Source organism: Oryzias latipes, chromosome 8 (assembly GCF_053564925.1).
Source record: "Oryzias latipes strain Hd-rR chromosome 8, Olatipes_Hd-rR_3.1".
Lineage (NCBI taxonomy): Eukaryota > Metazoa > Chordata > Actinopteri > Beloniformes > Adrianichthyidae > Oryzias > Oryzias latipes.
In genome coordinates, this window is record NC_136244.1 from 25,045,105 (window position 1) to 25,071,989 (window position 26,885).

The window sequence follows — 26,885 nt, forward strand, 5'->3', positions numbered from 1 at the left end:
CTGGAATAAAAAAAAAACAAATTAAGCTGTTAGGATGGAGTTGTGTTTTTTGCACAAACCACCTTTTTATAGTCCCTTTAGCCTTTAAAGGTGATTGTTATAAAATAATTCCTCTTTGCCGATCATCTGCAAGTGTAGTTGTCACAGACGCATTCAGGGACCTCCTCTGGTGTCTTAGCCGAGGACACTGAGTGCTCCTGCACCCCTGCACTGTGGCATCAGTATTCCAGACCCGTTCATGGACACGGCGTTCCTGCTGAAGGCTGCAGCCCGGTGCTCCTCCCGCCAAGCACCAACAGGGGGCGCTCAATTCGCAATCAAAACGCAGCAGCTCTTTTAGTGCATTAAAAAAAACAGTTAAATGTTAGATTTACCATAAAGAAAAAAGGCTGAGATGATTTTGAAAGCTACCCTGTCCACGCCAGGCTTTCTGCCGTCTCAGAAGCTTTCAGAGGATGGTGCTTGTCTCAGCTGTTCGGGTGACGTGACTTTGTCATTCCATGGCTGTGTGTTTGCTCCACTGATTTTTTTTTCTGTCTTTCTTTTCCAGCTGGTGGAAGCGTGCATATAGCTCTCAGTTGCCAGTCAACTTTACATGACCGAAAAATAACCTGGGGTAAGTGCAATCTGCAACTGTCCTCTGGTCAGCAGTACTGAAAGGCAGACGCACGCAAACTCTGTGTTTGCATGCACAGAAGAGAAAGATCAAACAGACATTTTAGGTTTGCATCCAAAGAAGTGATGCCCCGTCTCAGCAGCTGGAGGGCTGGCTTTGGCCCCTGTGGGGGGCCCCCCTCCTCTGTGTCCCAGAGCATGGTCCAGTAAGGTCACAGAGAGGGCTTTGATGGGAGGTTATGTAACCTTGGAGTCGGACTGACACAAAGTTTGGTTTGAGCCGTGACAGAGCCAGTGTGTTTGCACTTAATATTCTGGGTAAAAGCAACTGAGGGGAGGGGGGGGGCTCATCTTCTCATAGCCTCCTCTGCTGACACCCCCCCCCCCCCATCACACAGCACTGCAGAGACACTCTGATCGCCACAGCAGGAAGAAGGGAGGGAAAATGGGGAGAAGAGAGCAAGGTTAAATGCAGAAGAGAGGAGGCATGGTGGTGCAAGCTAATTAAAGCTCCCACACTAACAGGAGGATTTTCAGAGCTTTTCCCTTGTTTGCAGAATTTAACCCCCCAAAACATTTTTGTCAAAGCACGGCCGGGTGATTTATTTCCTCGCTGAAGTTGTCCGGAGAGTGTTTAATTGAATCTGGACCACCAGTCTTGTGAGCAACAGTTCAGGCCTTCTTTGGGGGGATCACGTTTTTTTCTTTTTCCTCCATCCAAAGAAGCAGGAAAATCTGTCCTCAGATCAGCTTTTAGCCGCTTATGCGAGCATCTAAATTTTACAGTTCAAACACCGGCCACTCCCCCTGTAGCTGCATTTCAAATAAAGCAGCAGAGAAATAGTGAAACTAACGAGTTTAGATGTTTTTTTTCACTTTTGGGAGCAAAAATACACCAAATCCCCCAACGTATCACAACTGATACTGTTATCTCTTTTTGTTTTTTAACATTTTAATTCCAAAAAAGATTTTTCTGTCAATTCTTTGATGTAGTGGGCTTTAAAGGGTTAAAGTTGTGCTTTTTTTTGTCCACAGAGGATAACAGCAGTTCATTTTTCATTCTTGCTTGAGAGGTGGAGGGCTGTGACAATACGTCTATCCGCAGGTGAGAGATGAGGCTCACCTGACTGACAGTGACACCACACAACCCTTTACAACAATCCGAACTGAATGTTAGTGTGCTTTAGACCAACAATTAAATACATTATTGTTTGTATTTTGAGGATATTGTTCTAAAAAACACTTTTAAAAAATCCATGGATCCTCCTTGGAAAACATGTTCTATAATCCCCTTTATTGCGCTTCAATTTTAATAGCCTAACATTTGATCTACTCTCTGTTTTTAGAGGAATTATTAATTAATTTGTGGTTATTTTTCCTCAGGTTACAATTTGTAAACAAAAAAAAAACTGCTTATTTAAGGAGTCTAGCAAAAACAGTAATGTTCCTCACAAAGAAGGAACTTTGGCTCTACTTTATCTGAAAACGTGAAAAAGTGGCAATATTAGATCTGTCAGACGTCGTCCTCCTCTTGAGAGCGCACAGGTGAGGCTTTGCTTCTCTGACACTAACAGTCGTATGTCCGCCCGCTGATGTGTGGGTCGACCTTTGCAAAGCATCTGACATGACAGGACCTGTTCTGGAAAAGTGGAAATCGGAGAAGACAGCTTGACAAAATGTGAAGGATGTTCCAGAGAGCAGACTTATCCCGTCCAGAATCATTAAAAAAAAAGTGACGTTCAGAATGTTGACGCATGGACAGGTGTTGCTTAGTGACATGCCTGGATCCTCCAGCACCTTAGGTTGAAGGTAATGCCTTCTGCCTATGAATTCTTCTGAATAATGTTCATTTAGATGCATCAATACTATATTTTATGGAGAGTTGCTTGGAGGATGAAAGTCAGGATCTCAGCAGTTTTTGACATTCTTGTATAACACTCTGATGAAAATGGGGTTTTAACATGTTCTTGTGGCATTTTTCTGATGATGAAGGTCAATTATAAAGAAAAATAAGTTTAAAATTGCATCTCTGAGTATTTGTCAATTTAAATCATTGAAAGGGTTCAGTTTAAAAAAATAATCAGTTTTGCAGCGTAGAAAATAAGATACAGCTTAAAATAATAACTTATTCAAAACAGTGCTTGTATCCCCCACTTTCTCACCTCTTTTCCTTTTACTCTCTTCCACCCCCCCCTCTCACATTCTTCCCCTCTCCCTCCCCACACACACTAAATATAACAAATAAATAAAAAATAATACAACAAAAAGGGGTTTGTACCAATCCACACTCTGGTTTCTCGAAGCTATATAACCTTTTTTGTTTTGTGATAGTAAAACCTGTCCAACACAAAAAGCCTTTAGCTCTAATCTGTTTGCTCTTTGTCCTAAAATATGACACCAGTTTTTTATTTGGGCTAAAAAAGGGATAATCATAACTAAAAGACCACAGGGAACGCTTTAAATAGTTCAAAAGATGATCAGTGGGTCTTTAAAGCTGCAAATGCCTTCATTTTTAAATGCAAACTTGCTTCTGTTTATTTATTTATTTTTTTAGTTTCCCCACCTTTACCTACAGGAAACTTTAAAAGAAATGCCCAGTTTTTTTGGTATTAGCTTCTGCTTCAGCGGCTTCCGAAATGTGAGCACTTCACACTTAAACCCACGAAGCGCTGCAGGTCCAGCAGAGCTCCTAGAGAAGTGCAACAGAAAGAGGCTTCTACCAGCTGAGAGAATTGCAAACCCGTGTTTCTGAAGACAAATACAACCAAAATTCAGTGTACATCTTCTCTCAGACGGTTACAAGAGAAAGCAAAAGACCAAATGTGAGTAGCAAAGATGTATTTGTGCAGCATCAGTCCAACACTTTTTTAAAAATGTATATGTCTTCCCTCCTGTGAAATGCAGGACAAAGCTCCTCAGTCTGCAGTAAACTCTAATATATCCTGAATTATGGGCCACAGTGGTCGATTGCTGTGTGTTATCACCGTTTTACAACAGCAGGCTGAGGCAGAGATTTCAGGAGTGCGTACATGGTTTTATGTGTGACAGCTCAGCTGTTATTTTTATGGGTGTATGAGGGATTGAGCCAACATTTTGTGTTGATATCCAGTGTTTTTAGGCTCCTGACAGCCTTTATTCGCTGCATGTCTTCATCCAGATTGAGATCAGATTGAAAACATCTTGTCAGTTGTGTTTTTTTTTGTGGATTTGTGAAAATTCAACAAATTGAAGACACAAATCCACACTAAATATAAAAAATGAAAATTTCAAAAGACTTTAAAAGTTTTGTTGTGTATTTTGTGCATCTGTGTGCAACAGGAAGAGTCACTTCAGCTAAATGGCTGCATTAAACAACAATACGGCGCAACTGTCATGATTTCACAAGGATGAGGAACCCAGATGCTGCAACCCAGAAGGAAGACAGGTAAGTGGAGGATGAGAATGGATTTATTGTTTGCTCCAGATGTGAAGATGGCTGGTTCGAGGAGTGTCCAGGTTAGACGTGGCTGTGGCGTGGCTGGAGGGTCTTGAAGCGGTTAGCGGCTGCCGAGAGTTTCCGTGCTCCTGAGGCGTAGAATGGAAGGTCCGTGCTGCCGTCACTCGTGAGCGGTAGGATCCTGAGACAGGGAGCAAAGAATTAGTTAGAGCCAGAGACTTGGAACAAAGCTGTAACGAGGCTAGAACCAGAGCAGTCACCATAAGGGGTAACAAACTGGCGTCGAGTAGTGGCGTTGATCTCCTTTTGAATCCACAGAAGATGATCAGGAGAGTGATGGCAGCTGGTGGCAATCAGGAACATTAGGGCAGAGCTGGAGGGGGGAGGAGACCGCCAGGCACCGTGACAGTACCCCCCCCTCAACGACCGCCTCCAGGCGGTCCGGGACGCCGATCCGGGTGGGCACGGAAAAAGTCAGCAAGGAGGGCACGGTCCAGGATCAGGGAACGGGAGACCCAAGAGCGTTCCTCCGGACCGTAACCCTCCCAATCCACGAGGAACTGGTGGCCGCGACCCCGGCGGCGGACATCCAAAATCCGACTGACCGTATAAGCCGGGGCACCATCGATGAGCCGGGCGGGTGGAGGGGAGGCGGATGGCGGGCAAAGCGCGCTGTCAACGACAGGCTTGACCTGAGAGACATGAAAGGTGGGATGGACTTTGAGAGCCGCTGGGAGGCGGAGGCGGACACAGGTGGGATTGATGACCTTTTCCACAGTATAGGGACCGATGAAGCGGGGGGCGAGCTTGCGGGAGGTGGCCTGAAGAGGAATATTACGGGATGACAACCAGACTTTCTGACCAGGGTGATATGTAGGACCCACCACACGATGACGGTTGGCCGTACGGCGATTGGTCTCCTTAGTCTGGAGCAGAGCAGCCTTGGTCTGATGCCAGATGCTCTGGCATCGGCGGAGATGGTCCTGAACAGAGGGGACAGCGAGGTCTAACTCGAGGGAAGGAAACAGCGGAGGCGGGAACCCCAGAGCAGCCTCGAACGGGGACAGGCCTGTGGCAGAAGAGGGGTGAGTGTTGTGTGCATATTCGGCCCAAACCAGATACCTGGACCAGTCAGAGGAGTTCCGGTCGGCGAGACAACGCAGTGATGTTTCGAGCTCCTGGTTAGCTCTTTCAGCTTGGCCGTTAGATTGGGGATGATAGCCTGAGGACAGGCTGACTGTGGCCCCCAAGGCCCCACAGAAAGCCTTCCAAACCTGGGAGACAAACTGGGGGCCCCGATCCGAGACAATGTCCACAGGAATACCATGGTGACGGAATACATGCTGGACCAGGATCTCCGTGGTTTCGGTGGCCGTGGGCAACTGTGGGAGCGGGATGAAAAGGACAAATTTAGAGAAGCGGTCTATGACGGTGAAGACGACCGTGTTTCCCTGAGAAGGAGGGAGACCGGTTATAAAGTCCAGGGCAATGTGGGACCAAGGACGCCCGGGAGTGGACAGCGGATGGAGGAGACCAGACGGTGGTGAGTTGGATGTCTTGGAGCGGGCGCAGGTGGTACAGGCAGCCACATACTCCTTAACGTCCTTAGTCATGGAGGGCCAGAAAAAACGCCGACGGAGGAGGCAGAGAGTCCTGGTGACCCCGCCGTGACAGGCAAGACGTGAGGCGTGGGCCCACGTGATGACGTCGGACCTGAGAGATCGGGGTACATAAAGTGTTCCGTCAGGAGGTTCTGGGTGATTGGGTTCCTCACCTTGAGCTTGCATCACTTTATTCTCAATATCCCAGGTAACGTTTCCAACGATGCAGGTGGAGGGAATGATGGGGTTCGTGGTGCCGTCCTGGTCATCAGAGGAGCAGTACTTCCGTGAGAGGGCGTCGGGCTTAATATTGCGGCTTCCTGGTCTGTAGGTTATGGTGAAATTGAAACGGTCAAAGAACAGGCACCAGCGGGCTTGACGGGAATTCAGTCTCTTGGCGGAGCGAAGATATGAAAGGTTCCTGTGATCAGTCCAGACAATAAATGGATGAACCGCACCCTCCAGCCAGTGTCGCCATTCTTCCAATGCTAATTTAATAGCGAGAAGTTCACGGTTGCCCACATCATAGTTGCGCTCAGCAGGGGTCAGTTTCTTAGAAAAGAAAGCGCAGGGCTTCAATTTGTTGGAGGACTCTTCCCGCTGAGATAATACTGCCCCGACGCCTGAGTCGGAGGCGTCAACCTCGACCACGAATTGTCTAGCTGGGTCGGGTTGTATTAGTATGGGGGCTGTTACGAAGAGGTTCTTGAGAGTGTCAAAAGCTTCTTGGGCATCCGAGTTCCATTGGTAGGCCCGAACAGTGGAAGTGAGTCGCGTGAGGGGAGCCGCGATGGAGCTGTAATTTCTAATAAACCGCCTATAGAAATTAGCGAACCCTAAAAATTGCTGAAGTTTCTTACGCGTGGTAGGGGGTTCCCACTTGGAGACAGCCTCGATTTTAGCGGGGTCGGGTCGAATGCTACCTGCCTCGAAGATGTACCCTAAGAAGGGGACGACGGTGGAATGAAACAGACATTTTTCGGCTTTGACAAAAAGCTGATTTTCAGACAATCGTTGGAGTACCTGACGAACGTGGTCTCTGTGCTGATCAGGATGTTTAGAGTAGATCAGTATGTCGTCAAGGTAGACAAAAACGAAGCGGTCGATAAAGTCCCGTAGAACGTCGTTTATGAGGCGCTGGAACACGGCAGGAGCGTTTGTTAACCCGAATGGCATGACGAGATACTCATAATGACCGAGAGGAGTTTTGAAAGCGGTTTTCCATTCATCACCCTCCTTGACCCGTACGAGATGATAAGCATTTCGTAGGTCAAGCTTGGAAAAGATACGGGCCTCCTGAATCGAGCCAAAGACAGAGCTGATGAGCGGAAGGGAATACTTGTCTTTTACCGTGATCTGATTTAGTTCTCGATAATCTACGCACGGTCGGAGGGTTTTGTCCTTCTTCTCGACAAAAAAAAAACCCTGCACCGACAGGGGAGGAAGAAGGACGAATGTGCCCCGAGGAAAGTGCCTCTTGAATGTAAACCTCCATAGCGGCTTTCTCGGGGCCAGAGAGATTGAACAGCCTACTTTTAGGGAGAGGAGCGCCGTCCAATAAAGTGATTGAACAGTCGTAAGGCCGGTGGGGAGGTAAGGCACCAGCCTTAACTTTGCTGAAAACGGTGTGAAGATCGTGGTAGCAACTAGGCACGTTAGACAGATCGATCTCCTCAGGAGATTTAACGGAGGCAGAATTAGCGGGTGGAACAGCGGATTGCAAACAGTTAGCGAGGCAGAACTCGCTCCAACCAATAATACGACGATGGACCCAATCAAATTGCGGGTTGTGGTGACGAAGCCAAGAGTACCCCAGAATAATGGGGTTCTGGGGGGTTTGAGTTACGAAGAACCGGGCGAGTTCTCTATGATTACCAGAAGTAATTAATAACACCGGTTCCGTACGGTGAGTAATCACCGAAAGGTGTTGACCCCCCAACCCAGCGGCTCTAATAGGGGAAGGAAGGGACTCTGTAGGCAGGGACAGGCGAGTAACTAGGCTGTGATCTATAAGATTCTGTTCAGCGCCGGAGTCAATCAAAGCGTGGAGATCCAGAGTTTCAGAAACATGACTTAACTTGACAGGAATGCAGAGAAAATCTTTAGAAGATGACAAGACTTGACCCGCCCGCGGCCTGTCCTCTAGCGGGGGGTTTTGGAGTTTAAACGCAGGCTACATTGGTGTACCTGGTGTCCTGGTTTTCCGCAGTAAAAGCATGCCCCTTCGATCCGGCGTCGCTGCCTCTCCTCTGCGGAAAGCTTGGAGTGTCCAATCTGCATGGGCTCGTCGGTCTGACTGCGAGAGGTTTCAGACTGGGTTATAGGAGAAATGTGTGCCGCCGTACCTTGTGGTGGATTAGCAGGACTTCTGCGTGGAGGCTGAGGTCTTTCATGCTGTCGTTCACGTAAGCGGGTGTCCGAACGGAGAGCCGCCGTGACGAGCTCCTCAAAAGAGTGGGTTTCTGGTTGCGAACACAGGTGGTCCTTAATGACTTCATTTAAAGACTGATAGAAGACCCCTCTCAATGCTGGATCCGTCCAGCCGGCTTCCACCGCCAGGATTCTGAAGTCTATGACGGGGGGGGGGGGGAGACCGCCAGGCACCGTGACAGCAACAATGCAAAAAAATAATACCAAGTATGGATAATGGCTGATAATTCTCATTGTTTGTGTCCCAGGACTGTTTTCCTCATAGTTCCCATCAGAAAATATCATTTTCATCCATACACTGCTCTACTGAATCCCTTATAACTAATCTTTTAATCCCACCACAGAATAAACATTTTTGAGAAAAAAGTTTAGATTAAAATTTAAATTAAAATATAGACGACGTAGAGAGAAAATTGAAAAAGAAAAAACTTAACACATGAAATAAAACAAAAAAAGCTATTAATGTCAATAAAGTAATGGTCAAAATTAGCTAACAGAAAAAAAGGCTGACATAATATATGTTACACTAAACAATCTAAATCTGAAAAAAATAAAAAAGACCCTTGTTTCCAGGAAAAAAAGGTTTTCAGTAGCAAAATAATCTCTGTCTAGAGGACCTATATCATGCAAAATCAACATTTTTGCATTGCGTTAGAACAAAAAAATGTATATAAATGTATTTTTTTAAATAAACCGTCAACAATTTCATCATCAGAACACATTGGATTCATAAATAGTTAAATACGTAAAACGCTCATATCGATAAGATTTTCACTTCATGAAATCGGTGACGTCATAGTCCCCGTTTAAAAAATAAGGAAGTAGTGTCCGAATTGCTTTTAAAACCCAGAGAACTAGATAATCCAGCACTAAATAGTTTTTTTGTGGTTAGGGATTAAGGTGGGAATTCGGGCATAGCCTCAGAGATCGAGTTGTCTTACTGTCACATAGGAAAAGAACTCAGGAAAATAACTAACATTTAATAAACCAAATGCTCTTTTGTGTGCCAAAGGTAATATATTACCATATATATGCAAATATAAAAGGCTTTAAAAAAAAGCATGGAATTGGACCTTTAAGAAAACTTGTTTTAGTAGCTAAAAGTTCCACTCCGATAAAAATAGTGTTTCTGGAATTTTTAACATGTTCTTATGGAATTTTTTGATGATGGAGGACAAATATAAAGATAATTAGGATTAAAATTGCGTTTCGGAGTATTTCCCAACACAACTCTAAGTCAATCAGGAGCAGACAAACAAATGCCGTTGGAAAATGATCGTAGTTGTGACGTAGGTGCTACAGTCGGCGGGTCACAAGCTCCCTGCTCTGCTCCATTCTGATGCATTCACATGCAGACATTTTGGCTTTTCTCGTCTGAGCTGGAATCTGGATCTAAACTGAACGGCTGGACAGCTCCAATAATGCTCGCCATTTATGTTGCAACGCTAATGTATCTGGATCTACAATCTATAATAAAAACAATAACCAAACAAAATAAAAGTGCAACAGATCTGACATTTCCTGTTTTTCTATTGTTTATCGATTAAAAGCAGAAGCCTTGAAGATGTGAATGTGTGGCAGAAGGAGAAGTGGGAAAATCCCAAAACAGCAAAGGTGTCGTCAGGTAAACGTGTATTAGAGACCCACAATCAAACATGTCGGCTTGTTCCCCCTTTGGGTTTGTATTTTATTCATCAGGACTTGATGCATCCAAGTATAGGATCATTCGGTTTTGGCACCTTTAAAGATTTCATTTTCAGTCTGAACAACACATTAAAAATCAAAAGAAACAAAAGAAATGACTAAGGCTGTGTGAGTTTTAAAAACAAAATTAAATACATACATACATACATATATTTATATATTTATAAAGAAATTAACCAAACTGTTTAAAAAAGCAGTTTTGTTCAATTCAGATCGTTTGGTTTGTCTCAAAACGTTATGAAATAAAATGAGGTAAATAAAAATAAAAAGAAAAACACACATGAAAACATTAACACTTTAAACTGTAGCGCCTTTGCTTTTTTCCCCTTATATTTATTAAACTTTAAAACTTAAGTTTCTCAAGAGCAGATTTGCTGTAATTTTATAGCATGCATTTAATTTCTGAAATTGTGAGTCACTTAGCTTTTTTTTTTTTTTTTTTTCTACTTCATGTTTAAACTTTATTTTTGTGTCTGACGTCCTCTTCTTTTCCTGCCCCTCTGCTCCTTCCTTTTTGTGTGTGCAGAAGTCATGTCTGGAGTCATTCGGGGGACTCCGTCGGTTGGTTCTTTCTGCTGGGGGAGGTTCCACTTTTCTGTGGCGAACCCCGCCCTCTCAAAAAAAGAAAGCGAACAGAGACTGGGAAAAAGACGAGAAGGTTCTATTAAAAGAATAGATATTACACTACGGCTGCGTTTCTGGTGGCTTTAGTCGCAGCGCTGTTTGCCACCAGCAGGACCTTCTCTGGGTCGTGACCTTCAAGAGTCTTTTCTCGGGTCTCCAACAGCACTTGGTTCAGGTAACTTTTTTTGTTGCTTTTTTGCTTCAGTAAAGTCTGTTATCTCTTGATTATTAACATAATAATTTATTTATAAAAGTATTACATATATATATATATATATAGTACCTTTGTTAGATATTACAGTTTGGGGTAATTCTTACTGAATCCCAAGCTGTAACAATTCACAGTTTTATGCAAAAAATTAACAAATTTGCCAAAGAACTGAGTGGTGCTTCAACTGAACTGGAGAGCAGAACATTTTAAAGCAAAGAGGAACTAAAATAATGGATTATTTATTTCTTTTTAGTTTGTCTCAGAAATACCCCCCACCTCTCTGTGTGTCCTGGATCTCCAACCCTGCCGGAAAAAACAAAATAAAACAAAACAAAACCCAAATCAAAATGACAGGAAACGCTCTCGGAACAGCGGGGCCTGTTCCGGCGCCGCTCGGTCCAGGAGAATCGTTGAGGCTCTCTCAACAATAGTAATGGAAAAGTCATGCAGTTGGAAAAAAAAGAAAAAGAAAAGAAAACCAACAATAAATGTCTATAAACATGGAAATCCAACTTCTCCTGCAAGGCCGTGCTGCCCCCACAGGGGTCCCCGTGTCTCAGCTGGGCTCCCGGGCCTGCGCCGACCCCCTCATACAGGGGTGGTGCGGCGGTTTGCTGTGTTGGTGTGGCTCGAGTCTTTTAGGTCCTTCTGGATGCAGTTGTGGACCTGAAGGAAGCTGTGGTCCCTCTCAGAGTTGTAGGTGGGCGTACCGGTGGACTTGAGGGTGTCCCGGGGAAGCGTGTACATGGAGATCTCTGTGGATGGCAGCGCGCTGAAGCCCTTGAGGCCCACCGGTGAGGCGTCGCGGGAATGCGATGGGTCTGTGGAGCGAGAAGAAGAGCGGGAACGGCGCCGGTAGCGGTAGCGGTAGCTGGGTATCCGTGTAATGGCCGAGCCTTGGAGGTAGTCAGCTGCACGCGCTCCTATTCGCAGCTGTCGATGTCGGTCGATGAACATGTGCACAGCCAAGACGCCCACCATCTCCGCCATGATGAAGGAAAGGGCACCAAAGTAGAAGGACCAGCCGTACGAGTAGCTGTTTTTCTTTGAGTCGCTTTTTGAAGGGTCCCCCGCGTTGGCTGATATGTACACGATGATGCCGATAATGTTGCTCAGACCTGGTGGATCAGAAGGTGCAGTTTGGGCGCCGCAATGAGACAGAAGTTATGGGTGACGATCCATGGATGAGAGGGGGAAAAAAACAGAAAACAGAGGCAATGTGTCAGTTCACATCTACAAATTTAACTTCAAAGTCATAAACTCATTCACAACACCTCATTAAAAGTCAAGTAATGTAAAGAAATCTCTGTCAGCTGGTGGGTCAAGACTCCGAATCGTCACGTGATACCACTTATCTTGTGCTGGTTAAAAACAGGCATCATTCCTTCGGTCAGGATTACTTCAGGCCATCACCATTTAAGAAAAATGATTAAAACTCTTTACTATGTGATGGAGGAACACTACTCAAAGATTATTTAAAATATAGGGAAATATTCTTCTTTGGAACTACAATGTATGAGCTGAAAGACTATGGACAAACATCCAGTTTTCAGTCATTTTACCCGCAGAGTAGATAGAGACGTTCTGCTGAAACTACCCGAGAAAATGAAAGATTTATGGAGATAGATGAAAAGATGTTCGGAGTGGGACTTTAAGCGCATTCAAACAATAATCCCACAGGATGTCAATCAGAAGGCTACAAAATTGTTTGAGGTCGTACAAAAGGAGCCCAGTTCTGACTCTTCCTCTGGTATTTTGGTTCTGATCTCCCCAGCAACACATTACACTGGTCCAGGCTTTTTTTGTGCGCAGTAAGGAACAGGGAAGTTTCACGTCTCGCTGCAGATTATTCAAATCAACTGGATTCACGCGGCTGTTTTCTGCGATACTGCTCATCATACAACAAACTTAATATGAGCTTAGTCACAGAGGGACACTTTTGACACTTTATGTATTAAAAGACGGATCATTGAAGAAATGGTGTCAGGGACGACATATTTTTAGAGATTTTAGCCACGGAAAGTCCTCATGAGAGGAGACAGAGGAACAGTTAGAAGAATTTTAATTACATCTAAGTGGTATTTTACCATAATTTCCTCTTATTTTTTTTTAGTGTTCAATAGACTAGCTTGACAGTGAACCAGGTTTAAAGCATTTAGCCAAACTAGTCCTCCCTTCCCAGGGATCTCAATAAAGAGCCATTTCGAGGTGAGTACAGTAAAAGTAAAAAATGAATCCATCTGCATGGTAAAAGTCCCACTATGATCATCTTCCCAGTGGATTTTTTTTAGTTATAATTTTGCCATTTTTATCCTAAATCAAAGAAAGTTGTCATTTTTTTTGGACATAGTCTCTGCAGAGCGGCAGTAGTTCAGAAATCACTTCCTGAGTTGTGTTTGGACTGTTGGTGCAGAGTAACCCCATTGCCATGAGTTCTCAATCTTGGAGCTATCCAGCCGTACAGTTTGGAGATAGATGCGAGCTCAGGGGTTGATAACGAAGACGCACCTGGACCTAGTCGTCTACAAGTTGATGCATCAGAATAGAGCAGAGCACGGCCCACCAAGTGTGTTTTGTACATCACAAATGAGCCCTTTTTCCAACGACATTTTTTCATCTGCTCCTGATTCACAAGGATTTAAAGAAATACACAAAAATGCATTTTTTGGGTTAATTTTCCTCCATCAGAAATATGCCACATGAACATCTTAAAAACACAATTTTTATCTGATTGGGTCTTTAAATATGCTGTAGAATGATGAAGAGCTATTATTGCGAAATCCCTTCATTAGGTTTTTCAGTAGTTGTTGGATTAACACTGTAGAAGGATGCCAGCCATACATCTGTTCCCTCTTGCCCGCCTCAGCTGTAGTTTGACTCACCTGCAGACACAAAGAAGATCCCTGCGCTGAGGATGATGTTGTGGCGTGACTTGTAGAACTCGCTGGCAGCTATACACAGGCCTCCCATGAAGAGCAGGATGACGCTGAGGATGGGGAAGATGCTGGAGGCTCGCACCGCACCTGAAAGGAGAGAGCGGGACGTGATTCAGGAGTCAAGAACGGGATGGAGATGGAAAACATTAAAAGACGGATTTGAACATCGCGTCCTCGTGGGTGAAGGGCTTCCTAATCAACACCCCATCATTCCTGTGAAAGACTCCATCAACACTGTCTGGTGAGTGTGTTACCCCACGGTGAGCCCGTTACCCAACCTTATGTAATCACAGCGTTTCACTTTCCCCTGTTCTAAAGCTGCTGCACAGACCACAGAGGTGACTGACTGACTGACTGACTGACTGGTTCAAGCAGTCAGCAAAAGTACCTCAAGGTTTCAGCGTGGATTTAATCCAGGCATGCTGCGGCCATCCTTGAAACAAAACAGCCAATTATCAAGAAGCTGAAAATGTAAGTGTGGGATGTGATGTTTCTGCTCGGGTCGAGCGCAGGGTCAGATCCACCGGTAAAATCAGAGTCAAGGCGATGCAGGAGAAAGTGGGGGGAAAAATTCTCCTGAGCACCCCCCCCCCCCCCCCCCCCGCTCTCCTGTTTAACATGCACACTTAAACTTTCATCAGGCTGGTTAAATTTTCACCACTTCACCTCCTCTCCCCATGTGGCTGCCGCGTCAGCACTTTCTCCAGTTTCTCCCCAAAGTGCTGACGCGGGGATGGGTGGCTGCTTCTGAACTTGGCTGCCTGCTTCTCCGCTGGGACCAGCCGGGGGTCCAGGCGGCCCATCTGCCTTGCCTACCTGCTGCCATTCATCAACGCCCCACCCCTTCATGATCCGCGACCTGGATTTTTTTTCACCTTAAGATTTGAACTCAGTGGAAAAGTCACCCTGAGGGCACAGAGGGGCTCACAGGCTGCTGAGCTCAGAGGTTACCACAGCTGTGACTCATGTTGGAAGCGCGTCTCTTTAGACGTATTTGCTCCTGGTTTTCAGGACTCTTTATGCACAAAAGCATCTTTGAAGGCAGAGCTGAGGTACACATCTATGCAAATGAACATCCCTCTTCTGGCTCTCTTGGCTCCTTGAAAAGCTTCATGCTGCAGGAACCTTTAAACTGTTTTGTTATCCGTTAATTGGCATAAAGAATGCATTTGGGACCATCAGATTAGGGAAAAAGAAAACTGCTTCTGAACTCACATTTGCCTTTAGAACAAAAGGATATGAAGAGGAGTTTATGTTTTACTGAACAACTGCGCACTATTCTCCTAGAGAAGAATCTATTCTGGATAATTATGACATGCATTCTGGAATATTACTCTTAAAATTTTGAGTAATACAGCATCAATGTCAGAGTCTATCCAGAAAAACCCCTGTGAGTTTTTTTTTAATTCCATGATGGTTTTGATAAATCAAACATGTTTTAGTTATTCTTGAATGAAGCAACGAACCTTTTGACTTTCTTATACTTGTACAGCTTCTATCTTAGAATAGACATTAAATAAACAAAGAATTTTTTTATTAAGTCATAAAAATGTCGGAGAACTCACTTCCAGTGCTTGCTGTGTTTTAAAGGCTATACTTAAGTGAATATTTTGAATAAAATCCGTATATTCCATTTGTGTTTATTCCAAATAAGACATTCCGTTAACCATATGATCACGGCAGTGTTTTCTTTAGGATTTAAGCTCATTTGAGTAAAAGTTTAAATATTATTGTGCATTTATTGAAGTGTTTGGAGCTCTGGTTGTTAAATGGTCATATTTTATCCCTCCTTTCCAAAAACACAAACAGTTTCACATCATTAACAAACTGTCACACCAGAACTACTGTTGCATTTTTATTTAGTTATGTTTTAATATTCCTATATCTACCTCATAGTACTTTCTTTTTATTATTTATCCTCTTTTATCTTACTCCTTTAAACTTTTTTTATACCTTGCTAGTTTGCACGAAAGCACAAGACATTGAAGCCAAATTCCTTGGCCAATAAAGCTGATTCTGATTCTGATCACAAACATGTTCAACTGTTTGATGTTCACCTCTCACGCCAACAACGTCCCCCGCCCTGCCTGCCTCCACCTTCGCACCATTCGCCGTCTTCATCCTTCGCTTAGTCCTCATCCCTATGGTCCACAGCCTCTCACCCCCCGCCTGGATTAATTTTATTTTTTTTAAACATTTTCTTAATCTTCTTTTTTTCCTGATATTGTTTTCTGTTGTTCAAGCTATTAACTGACCAATCAGCTGCCTCAACAAAAGCATGTGGAGCCTGCTGACCCCCACTTCCAACGTTGAAAAGGTTTCAAGTGGTAGAGGTGTGGCCTTCCAACAAGCTCACTCCTGATTGGTGAGAGTGGTTGCTATAGTTATTCACTGATCACTGCTTACATCTGACTCCAACGTGGCGGCGTATTGCCGTGTTGCAAAAACTGGCGACTGAATCGACTTAATTTTGTTGGAGTTGAAAGTAAGCCATTTTTTTAAGGGGTGACGTCACACTGACTCAGTCCAGCTCTCTCATACAGTCAATGTTCAAAACTCCGCTGCCCGTATCATCACACAAACACCATCCATCCGACACATCACACCTGCACTACAGCAGCTCCAGTGCCTCCCCATCGGATGATCTGCAAAACACTTCTCCTGTTTTATAAATCCATCTATAATCTTAGCCCCCTTTACCTTTCAAAACTTGTTGCTACACCTGTCTGTGGATGTCCCAATTGCTCATCTTGTCCCCATGTGGAGCAGAAAATTAAAAAAAACATTGGTTCGCCCTTCGACGTCACTAGCAAATATGAACCGCCCTTTCACGACATACTTTCTTAAACGTGGATGCACTGGCCTATTTTAAAGCTGTATATGTTTTGTTGCCGCTGTTTTTTTTTAACCATGTTTCCATGTTCTGTAAGGCTGCCTTGGGTTCCAAGAAAAACAAATAAAATTTATTATTATTATTATTATTAAAAAACGTGACTTAGTTGAGCACATTTTTTTTCCAGAAATCTGCAGTTTTGCTAAACGATGCTGCACTCTTCTGCCAAAGCAAACCTCTCGTAACGAGCTGAACCAGCTCATAGAGTCACAGATGTTTTCCTGAGCATTGAACCTGTTGGATACATGAGTCAATTAGCTGGATTTCTACATTAGCAACAACTTAAACCAAGTGTTTCTTCTGATTTTATTGTCAGAATGAAGCCCCCCCTTCCGTTCGGTCCAACACCAAAGATTTTCAAACATAATTGAAATCAATAAAGTTTGGCCTCAATTACAAAAGGGGTTTATTCAGTCATGCCTTTGATTTGTCTGAGATTAATAAGATTAATAACCCCTCTTGTTAAAGTAAAATATGTCCAACACAAGAGGCCCTCAGCTCTCATCTGACTGCCCAGCTGTTGGACAGGACAAGTTTAAAAAAAAAAAAAAAAAAAAAGAATGAAGCCCTCCTGATTGTCAGGCCTCACAGACTGAAGACGTTTCATGGAGGTAACATGATGTTGATGTGACTCTGACGTCTCTGTCCTCTCCTCACCTGTACAGCATAACGATGTGCTGATGGACTCCTTTGACCTCGTCTTCACACAGAAGGGCTATTAAGCTGCCGTTTATGTGATGACCTTAATGGTGCCATTCAGCCCTTCTCATTTGTCTTTCACCTGTCTGTCCCCACCTGAACGTCCTCTCCCTGATATTTTTCAACGTCTCCCACTGCCTTTGCAATCTTCTGAAGTTTGAAAGATGGAGTGTCATCTCGGCCACGCTGCCCCCTCCCCCTTTCGTCTCCTCGCTTGTCCGGGAGGGATTGCGGCGTTTAGGGTTACGAGTGAAGGAGGTTGATTAAATATTAAGTGGTCCTTAGATTTGACCGTGTGTCCTTCTCCTGCCCTTCAACATCCCCCACGTATCCCAGCATCCATCCTTGTGTCCTGTTATCCCCTCAAAGTATTGAGCCTGATATGGGAAAAAAAAAACGTGGGAGAGGGCGCAGCGGTTCCTTTCCATCCATCAGCTCCATTTAGTGCAGTAAAAACAATAAAGAAAGAGGACCAGAGAGGCCAGATACACGTATTGATTGTTGACAACTGGGTTGATTAATGGAGCAAAGTCTCAGGGAGATTCAAAGTTACAGGAAGAAGCTCAGTCAAAGAAAAATGTAACACCGTTTAGTTGGGTTTTCACATTTAAAACGACCATTTTTACAATTTTGTAAACGCAATTCGAACGATTTGTATGAAACACTCCAAAAAACTCCATAAACTGAAAGCAAAATTTGTTTACTCCAGAAATTTCTGCTGCTGTTTCATCCAAATTCAAATCTTATTTATGTATTTATTTAAAATTGTTTCAAAGATGTTAATAAAATGCAGTCAGCGTGGCACAATTTAATAGATAATAATAATAACAACAAAAATAGCAACAACAAGAGGGAGCAGGCAGAGGCTTAGCTTAATAAAGCCCGCCCCTTAAAAAAATCTATAGATGCATATAGATCTTTGGGCGAGGTGACGTTAAAACGCATATTTATGAGCCATTAAATTGTAATTTAGACATGTTTTTTTTTACGTCATAATCAACCGTCAACTAAAGAGTTTAAAGCACAAACATTTTGGGATCAGATTCATTCATAAATAATGTTCATACAAAGCTTTTGGAAGAGTAGATGCATGTGTAAATAAACATGAAGTGCACAAAAATGTGGTTACAAAATTGTAAAATGATCTCAGACTAGACTTTTAAATACTCTGACGAAGACGGAAGACGTCCGTCGAAGCCGTGTCGGATAATAGAAGAACCTAAGATGTCAGTTATCAATACAGACACTATGAACGTATACTGTTAAAAACCCTTTTTTGTTTGGAAAACTTAAATTGAAGGTAGAAAATAGATTTATTTTACAAGATGGTTACAGAACCACAGTTTGCTTTCTGATGAAAGTCTGCAAAAGTAGTTTAATTACTGAATTTATCAAGTGTAAATTATTTTGAACAATAATTGGATTCTTTCTTTATTAAAAGCTTCAGAGAAACCCTGAAAGCAGTGTGATTCTGCAGCTTTCAGAGGCTTGTTTGCATGGTTTTAAGCATTTCCTAGCCTGCAGTTCTCCAATCTGAAGGGTTCTCTGCATTGACCTCCATGTGTAGCAGCGCATTAAAAAGTACTGCGACCTTCACTGTGACCTTCCACCATGCAGTGTGCCTTCACTGGATGCAGTTTGCTGCGCCAACACGCCCCTGGCTTTGGCTGACCACGCTCTACCTCGGAAGGAAAGGCTTTAATGCCGGGCTGCATTCAGTTTTCTTGCCGATTGTGTCAGTGCTCACTTATCGTCCGATGAGGCTCAGATAGCAGCATCGCTGAGCAGCTTTTTGTCCGCAGCGAATGGGGAATGTTTTAAGACGACAAGGCAACAAGCTAACCCCTGAGGCTGGGAGATCAAATACTTTCAATTGGTCCTTTCATGCATTATCAAAGATAAGCATTCAGGCAATGAAAGTCTGACTCTGAAACCAGGAACGAACTTTCCCTGTTGAATAATGGGACAGTTATTATTTCAAAACTATTATTTTCATTATTTATTTCTATCTCTGGTTGATTTTTTTTAACTTACAAGAGGGAAAAAAATCAGATCAATTAACAATAAAAACACAACTCATAAAAGCTTAAAAAAAACTATATAAATGTAGACAGATTAAAGTCTGAGTGATGACTTCCCCAATGAGAGCAGTACTTTGTTTAAACATCCACATACAGCATGTTTGTTCATACTTATGATGGGTCTGAAATGTTTTTTTTTTTTAACAAATTATCCTCTCACAGCGGCTGCGATGCTCATTATCCGTACATCTGTTACATCTTCACAGCGTACAAAGGAGTCCTGCTGAACGCTGATTATCTCCGCCGGGGTGATATTATTTTGACAGAGGGTGCCTGAGACGGTGCCGGTCCTGGGACGCAGCGGTAAAACGCACAGTAAAAGGCTGTCAGGCGCTTTCTTATGGGAAACAACAGCGTCTGCCTAAATGAAAGCTTTGACCTTCGTGCTAACGGCTAACGACAGCGGCGACCTTCTGCAGCACCTCATGTTTGTGAAGGCCTCGCTGGGGCCCACATTAAAGGAGGCTCTCTGGAGGTCTTTGATCAGCGCTGAGTTCATTCTTATGATTTGGTTTGAGGTCACAAAATCGCAGAGTTGTGCATCTTCGGCTTGATAAACCACAGCATCCACAACCTTGCAACACTGAAGGAAGTTTCTCTCTGAATTACAGAGTCCTGTTTGCACTTTACACCTAAAAGCAGACCAGAAAAAGACCTGATGACAGAACTCGAATGAACGAGCAATCTAGATGGGTCAGTGAATATCCAGCCCCCATGTTTTATTTATTTAAACCCCAAAATAACAAATGTTGCAGTTCCCTCAATTACCACTAGAAGCAGGTTTCAAGAATAACCATTTTCCGATTAAAAGGCCTATATCATACCATTCTGAGGCCTTTCAGAGTGAACTATATTAATATATATGATCATTCATCACCTTTAGCACTCTAAAGAATGATTTTTTTAAATGAAATATTAGTTATTATTGCATCTTCTTTTGCTACCAGGAATTAAGACGCCTCGATCTCTAAGGCACCGCCTTTTGCTCCATGCGGGCGCCGCCCATTTCATGACGTCAACCTAGACCCGGCCTTGGCAGCGTGTCTGCGTTTCACCCACAGAAACAAACAACATGCGAAGTTGTGCAAAGTCAGAGATGATGCTAAAATGAAAGCGTCTAGCTCTACGGAGAAAGTGGTTGTGTGTGTGTAATTTCATATATATTTATTTATATATATATATATATACACACACACACACACACACACACACACACACACACCCACACACCCACAGATTTTTGGTAGGGAATCCAGAAAGGAGTATTTGATGTTAGATTGGGTTATTAATATTTGGTTATGTGTGGCTTTCAGTTTACATATAGGCATCCCTGCAATCGCCACATATTTTCTGTTTCAAACCGACTCTGGCCCCCGATCAGAGAGTGGAAACGTCAAGTGGCCCTCGCTGGAAAAAGTTTGGGGACCCCTAATAGAGGCCCTTAAACTCCCATGTTGAAAAGTCAGACTAGCCCACAAAAATCATATGATCAGCCGAATGTCTTTCAATCTTTGCTGCTTTTTTTTCTGTGGTTAAAAACTCTTGGATGTTTTTTTTCTTATTTAGTTTATGTTTTGAATTGTGATCAAATTAGTATATTATTGGGATATTTTTGTATACAAAGTCGTACTCAAAGTCCCTCTCTGATCATCATTTGATCTATTTTTAAAAAGTGATAGTGTCTTTTTTTTTAAGGCAAATTCTAAAAACTTGTTGTTTTCTAAGACATAGTGTCTGCAGAGCAGCAGTTCATTAAAAATTACCCTCTGAGTTTTGGGTTGGGACCGTTGGTGTTGAGCAACCCCGTCCCCTGTCCCCTGCCCGTTACTGAACAGAGTGGAGCAGGAAGCTTGTGCCCAGCATATTTTCCACCTCACAAATACGATCTTTTAAAAAAAGCCTTTTTTTATCTTCTCATGATTCCCATTGATTTGAATTATGCATAATTGTTTTATATATATGTCCTCCATCATGAAAAAAATGCTACAAAAACATGTTTTAAACACCCAAAAACACCACTTTCATCGGATTGTGTCTTTGACCTTGTATTCTGCCCAATGGGAAAATACTTGATTCATCCCACTTGGGGAAACTCTAAGCCATCAGCATTTACAAGGTCAGGAGTGCAACACAATACAGATATTACTGAGATTTTGGAATGTTGGTGAGGTGAGCAGAGAGCCTGTCTGACCCACTTTATGCTTTATTTACCCCGTTCAGAATCCTGTGGGTGACAGCAGAGATGATCTGATCAGGGTGTTCAATTGGTAGAGAGAGTTTGTACATTTATTTTCACCAAATTACTTTAAAAACTCCATTAATTCTATCATAAGTGAAAAATAACGACAAAGAGACGCATCTGTTTTCACCGGGTGCCCTGCGGCAAAGAGATGGATAGAGGGTGAAGCTGAGATGTCAAATGTAAAAGCTGTTTGTAAAATTAGGAACTTTCAGGGAGATTTGATGAAGTTCCTACACAAACAAATACAAAACCATGAAATAATTAGTTTGTCGCATTAACGTAATCATTAGATGTCCTTGCTAATTCTTTTTGGCAGCTAAAGGGACTGTTGCATAATTTTCACATGCAGTTTAATAAAGGAAAGTTGAGATCAGAGGTGCCTTCACTTTTTTGGCAAGCTACTTTTGAACCTACCAGCTCTTAAAATTCTCATATTTATCTACCAAAAAATACAGACTTATTATGAAAAGCATATTTAAAAGTGAATCAGACAACTATTTTGAATTAAATGGATACATCTAAATAAATATGTAAGATTACAACATGATAAAAGTTCCTTCTGTCAACAGCTTGTTGAATCAGACTCGAATGTCCGTGGTTGTCATGTCAACGGTGCCACAGTGCACGACGAGCTGGCAATAGGAACGTCCCGTGTGCGCTCTGTTCGAGGTTCTTTTCAAGTGACTGACCGCGGGCCATTGATGATAACTCTACATTCACGGTTAGTCTGACACTGAAAAGAGAAAAAGTCCTGCTAGCGGAGTGTGCCCCTCAGGTTAGCTGGAACAAGCAAAGACGTGTCTTCTTTGGATGATGATTGGCTAACGGCAATTAAATTAATTGATATTTTACGATGAACCAGTTGATCATGATCGACAGACTGCGCACCTCTGGACTAGATCCGTGCCAATCTGCTTTATAAGCTATATCTAACTATATAAATATCTAGAACAGTTTTAAAGCTTTGTTCACACTGAACATAATTTCTGGAACAGGGATGTCGAGTTCCGAACACATTTTTGAACAAGCATCTGATGCAAATTTGATGGCCGAATCTGTCCGGTGGGTCTTTTGTATTACCATGCCAACACCATGCCGCAGCGACAGGGTTAGTTTCGTATGTGGTGAGATGAGTTTTAAAGTGCCGATTAAAAGTGCCCTACCGGCAAAAAGTTCGAAGTTGCAATCGTGGTCTTTTCCTGTAACCCTTGTGCTATCCGAGACACTTTAAAGTTGGGAGTTGGGTCATCTAGACCCCACTAAACAGTGCGCTGAACCTTTTTTCTTCAATGATACAGTATGTGATCTTCAATGGTGTCCATGGATTACATGAAATCCTCTCCACCTTTATCCACCTTTGTCATGGTAGGGAGAATGCGTCAATGTAAGGATGGGGTCACTTTGACCCCACAAGATAGCACAAGGGCTAATCAATCTGTTCCTTCTACCTGCAATGCCAGACTGAACGCATCATAAAACTTCAGTTTTACTGAGCTGCTGCCTCTTTTTTTCCATTTGACTTGTTTACATGTTTACACTTTTGTTGGTTGTGGAAGAAACATATTTAATCCAGACGGACTAAGTCCCACGAAGTGACATGTACCGTTGCAGAACAGCAATGTGAACCTTTCCTCCTCCCTTCCAAGCTTTTTGGTGACTGCAGTTAGCCCCGCCTGTGCCTGCCGTCCTGCCAGAATGCGTGCCAACCTGCTCGCAGAGGCACAGGGTGGGAGCGGATGCTGTGTGTACTGTATTGATTGGCACGACTGCAGCTCAGGCTGGTGTCGGAGCGCTGGCACTCCTCTGTGCTGGCTGACAAACAACTTAATAAGACTCAACACCCATGCAGGCTGGTGGCTCGGTTTCAGGAGGAGCATGTCCTGCTCGATCACCATGGTGGAATTTACATATATGACCACATGTCGCCCTTAATCTAAATATGTGGAGGCATTCAAGCTGCTTGGGGTTGGAAGTCTGAAGGTAGAAAAGCACAGAATGAATGATCTGTACATTTTGTTATGTGTTAATAGGACATTTTCACTGTATGTGTGTGAGCTGGTACCAGAACACTCCAAAAAATCTGCAGATATACACCCTTTCTTGATTTAATTAATTTAAATACAAACAGACAAGCTCTGTAAATTAAAATTACTGTTCAAGTCCAGTTCTTTTGCTCAAAGACAGAAATTATGCCAAAACTCCTCATTAACAAGGCTTCCATTTCTATCCTTTCCTTCTTTCTGACTTCTTTACCCCTGTCCTCCCCTCTTCCCTCCATCCTTCATTGACAGGGTTGAGGAGAAATTAGCATTGGCTCTTAATCAGCCTCCTCGAGCCCTGAATGTGCTGATGTGCAGGACAGGGTCACGCTAATCAGGTGCCTCAGCTCCCAGGCACATTGATTTAATACTACAAACGCTTATGAATCCCCTCCACACCTCCCCCCCCCCATCATCCTCCTCCTCCTCCTCAATATGGAGCCCTTGCTTCGTCCTCATTACGATGAAGAGCCACGTACCTCACTCCACCATCCTGTCCACCTGGCTTCAACCTGAACCCACCGCAAATAAAAGTCATGGAACTTAGCGTTGGCTGCCAGATATCACCCCAAAACTGTCCTCACAAATAATGCTGAAGCAGAATAAAGTCTAACTGGTATTAGATATAGAATATAGTCATATTTCAGGTATTTACAAAACAGGTAGAGTGCAGGCATGCTCTGATTGAGAACTTTAGTAATATTAGAATATTTTTTACTTGATTTATCTTCTATAGCAGTAGATTAATCTTTTTTTTATTACTTCTACTGAAAACCTTATGAACTTGCAAACTTTCAGGATTCCTGTTTTTCAGAGAACCATTCATGGTAGCGACTGTAAAATCATTCAGATTAACTTTTTTGAGCTTTTAAGTGTAATGTCAATTCCTCACTAAAAACAACCCCAAAGCTGTATTTTGATCCGTTCAAACATTCCTGAGCATTCCTCTAAAAACCTGCAGTCTGAGCACCAGCCCCTCCAAATCCATGAAAACGCATGGATCCTCACATTGTGACATCACAAAATGAGGATCACCCCCTTCCGGGAATAATCTGTGCCGCCAGCACTGCCCCCAGGCTAACACACACATGCACACCCATATTGACAAAACTTCGGATGCAGGGAATTTATAAGAAAAAAGCATTAATTATGTAATACAAATGCTTTTTTTAAAACAAAATTGGTTGTTTGAGCCTGCATCCTCATCATGCGCTGACTAAATCAATCAGTGCAGCCATTTATGGTTTTCTATGGGCCATAATACATTAGAATCTCAGCGTTTCCGCTGCTCACCGTCTAAACGGTGCGTTTGCCTGAAATCCACCTTTTGTGGGTCAAGAATGTTTTTCTAAAAATGCCCAGTTTCCTGTAACGACCCACTAAATAACATAGTAGCCTTCATAGGTTAATTGGCAACTCTAAATTGTCCCTAGGTGTGAGTGTGAGAGTGCATGGGTGTGTGATTGTGGACATTCTACCCCGCGACAGACTGGCGACCTGTCCAGGGCGTGCCCTGCCTTCGCCCACAAGTGGCTAGGATAGGCTCCGGCAGCCCCGTGACCCTGAAAGGGACTAAACGGAACAGAAATTAAATGATGAGAAAAAAGATAAATTACTTAGTATTTCCTTTTTTTGAAGTAACTGCTTACGTGTCTCTCATACTGAAACCTGACATGGTCTCTTTTTTGTTGTTTATATTTTTCTTAGTAAACAGACTTTTGCTGAGATGATAATTTTTTTAATCTTGTAATTTCTCAGCCTTTGTCTTATGAAAGTATGACTTTCATTTTTTTTTTTCATTCACCGTCTTCAGTTTGTCCCTTTCGGGGTCATGGGGCTGCTGGAGCCTATCCCGGCCACGTATGGGCGAAGGCAGGGGGCATCCTGGACAGGTCGCCAGTCTGTCGCAGTAGTATAACTTTATTATTGTAAAATATTGACTCTTCTACTCATTATTGTACAGGATTATTTTTCTAAAATTTTGAACTTTTTTCCTCATCATTATATGAATTTAATCTTGTTAAATTGCAACTTTTTCTCATGATTTTTGAGAGTTTATCCTTGTAAAAAGTTATTTCTTTTTTTATAGGGTGGCCCTCATGCTTTGTCTTATGTCTTAGAATTTTTTCATGGGAGTCTATGGAGAGTTCCTCCCTTTTGTAAAATCCCTTCAGTGGTGTTTGCTATTACGTTTGGTACTTCCTGGTTTGTGTTAAATTCGGAGAAGTGGGGGTTCAGTCACAGCACTGGGATTTGCACAAAAACATCTGGTCCAAGCGAGCTGCATTAGATCACCTGAATCTGTAGACAAGGAGAAAAATTAAACCTTATCTATTTCATCTGTGACCTTCACAGCCAGTTTCTCCCTGCAAACCTCTGGAGGATGTCATTTATGGAATGGGACATTGTGTTTAGACTTTCTTCGTTTTGCTGCTGTATTTTCTGTTGCTCTGACTCCTCCCACTTTGATGAAGTCGGCCTACATACAAGCAAACCTGCCTCTTCTGACCAGGAGATAAGAGCACACAAGCACATCGTTCTCGCCTTCAGTTCTGGAACTTTTTGGAGCGTAACTCCTTTAAGAACGCACACAAGCCGTTCTGGTGCTTTACAATAAGTGGGCTGGTTTTCAAAACGGTCAGTCAGGACAGAAATGAATGACCTTTTTTTTTAAAATTAGATTTTATATTTGTTGTCATATAAGCTAAAAACACACAACGTTGCCACCGTGAATAGTCAAAACAGTTTTCACATTCTTCATACAACCTTATTAGGTCATGTGATCTCTTGCTCCCGCTGGACTTGCCAGGCAGCAGTTGTTTTTGCATCCCCCACCTCTGCCCTACAAGGCCCAACCCCAGACCCATCGATTTTATCGGGCGACACCAGAGCGAGCTCAGGCCAGCGCCCAGCCCGCCACGAGGCCCCAGGGTGACGCAGGCGCGGCGCTCAATGCCAGCGAATACTTTCAGATCAACTCAAGCAAAGACAGAGCTGAAAAACACATAAAGTTTGTGAAATCGATAAACCGGGAAAGAAAATAAGGCCCATTTCATCTTTGCGTTTCACTTTTTCACACACTGGAAGTCCCTGCCTGCAGGCCACTGTGAATGAATGGTGGCAGCTCACTGCTGTGCTCTGAATCAATACTGTACACTGACTCTGATGGACACATGCACTCACAGATATTAGAAAAACACACACATTTTGCTGATGTGTCTGTCATGTCTAGAAGTGTAGACACCAAAAAGAAACAAAAAAGTATTCAAGGCTTTCCTAATGCACATAAAAAGCCAGAATTTACATGATCAGTTTAGCATAATCTGATCAGTTTAATAAAAATATAACGTTTTAAATTAAAGTCTGTTTTTATG

The 26,885-nt window shown here is 43.0% G+C and overlaps 1 protein-coding gene and 1 long non-coding RNA gene across 2 annotated transcripts in view; one reads left to right on the top strand and one right to left on the bottom strand.

Moving 5' to 3' along the window:
• The first annotated feature begins 330 nt into the window (after window positions 1-330).
• Window positions 331-4,039, top strand: LOC110015448 (uncharacterized). The gene is made up of 4 exons (XR_013657834.1): window positions 331-458; window positions 551-616; window positions 1,651-1,720; window positions 3,934-4,039. It is a non-coding gene; the product is annotated as an uncharacterized LOC110015448 (long non-coding RNA).
• A 5,701-nt stretch (window positions 4,040-9,740) lies between these two features.
• cacng2a (calcium channel, voltage-dependent, gamma subunit 2a) overlaps window positions 9,741-26,885 on the bottom strand; it is a 71,127-nt gene continuing 53,982 nt past the window's right edge. Inside the window, exons 3-4 of the mRNA XM_004071158.5 lie at window positions 13,504-13,644; window positions 9,741-11,739 (exon numbers count right to left, since the gene is read on the bottom strand). Coding sequence (XP_004071206.2) covers window positions 11,210-11,739; window positions 13,504-13,644 — 671 coding nt within the window. The 3' untranslated portion in view covers window positions 9,741-11,209. The remainder of the gene's footprint in view (window positions 11,740-13,503; window positions 13,645-26,885) is intronic.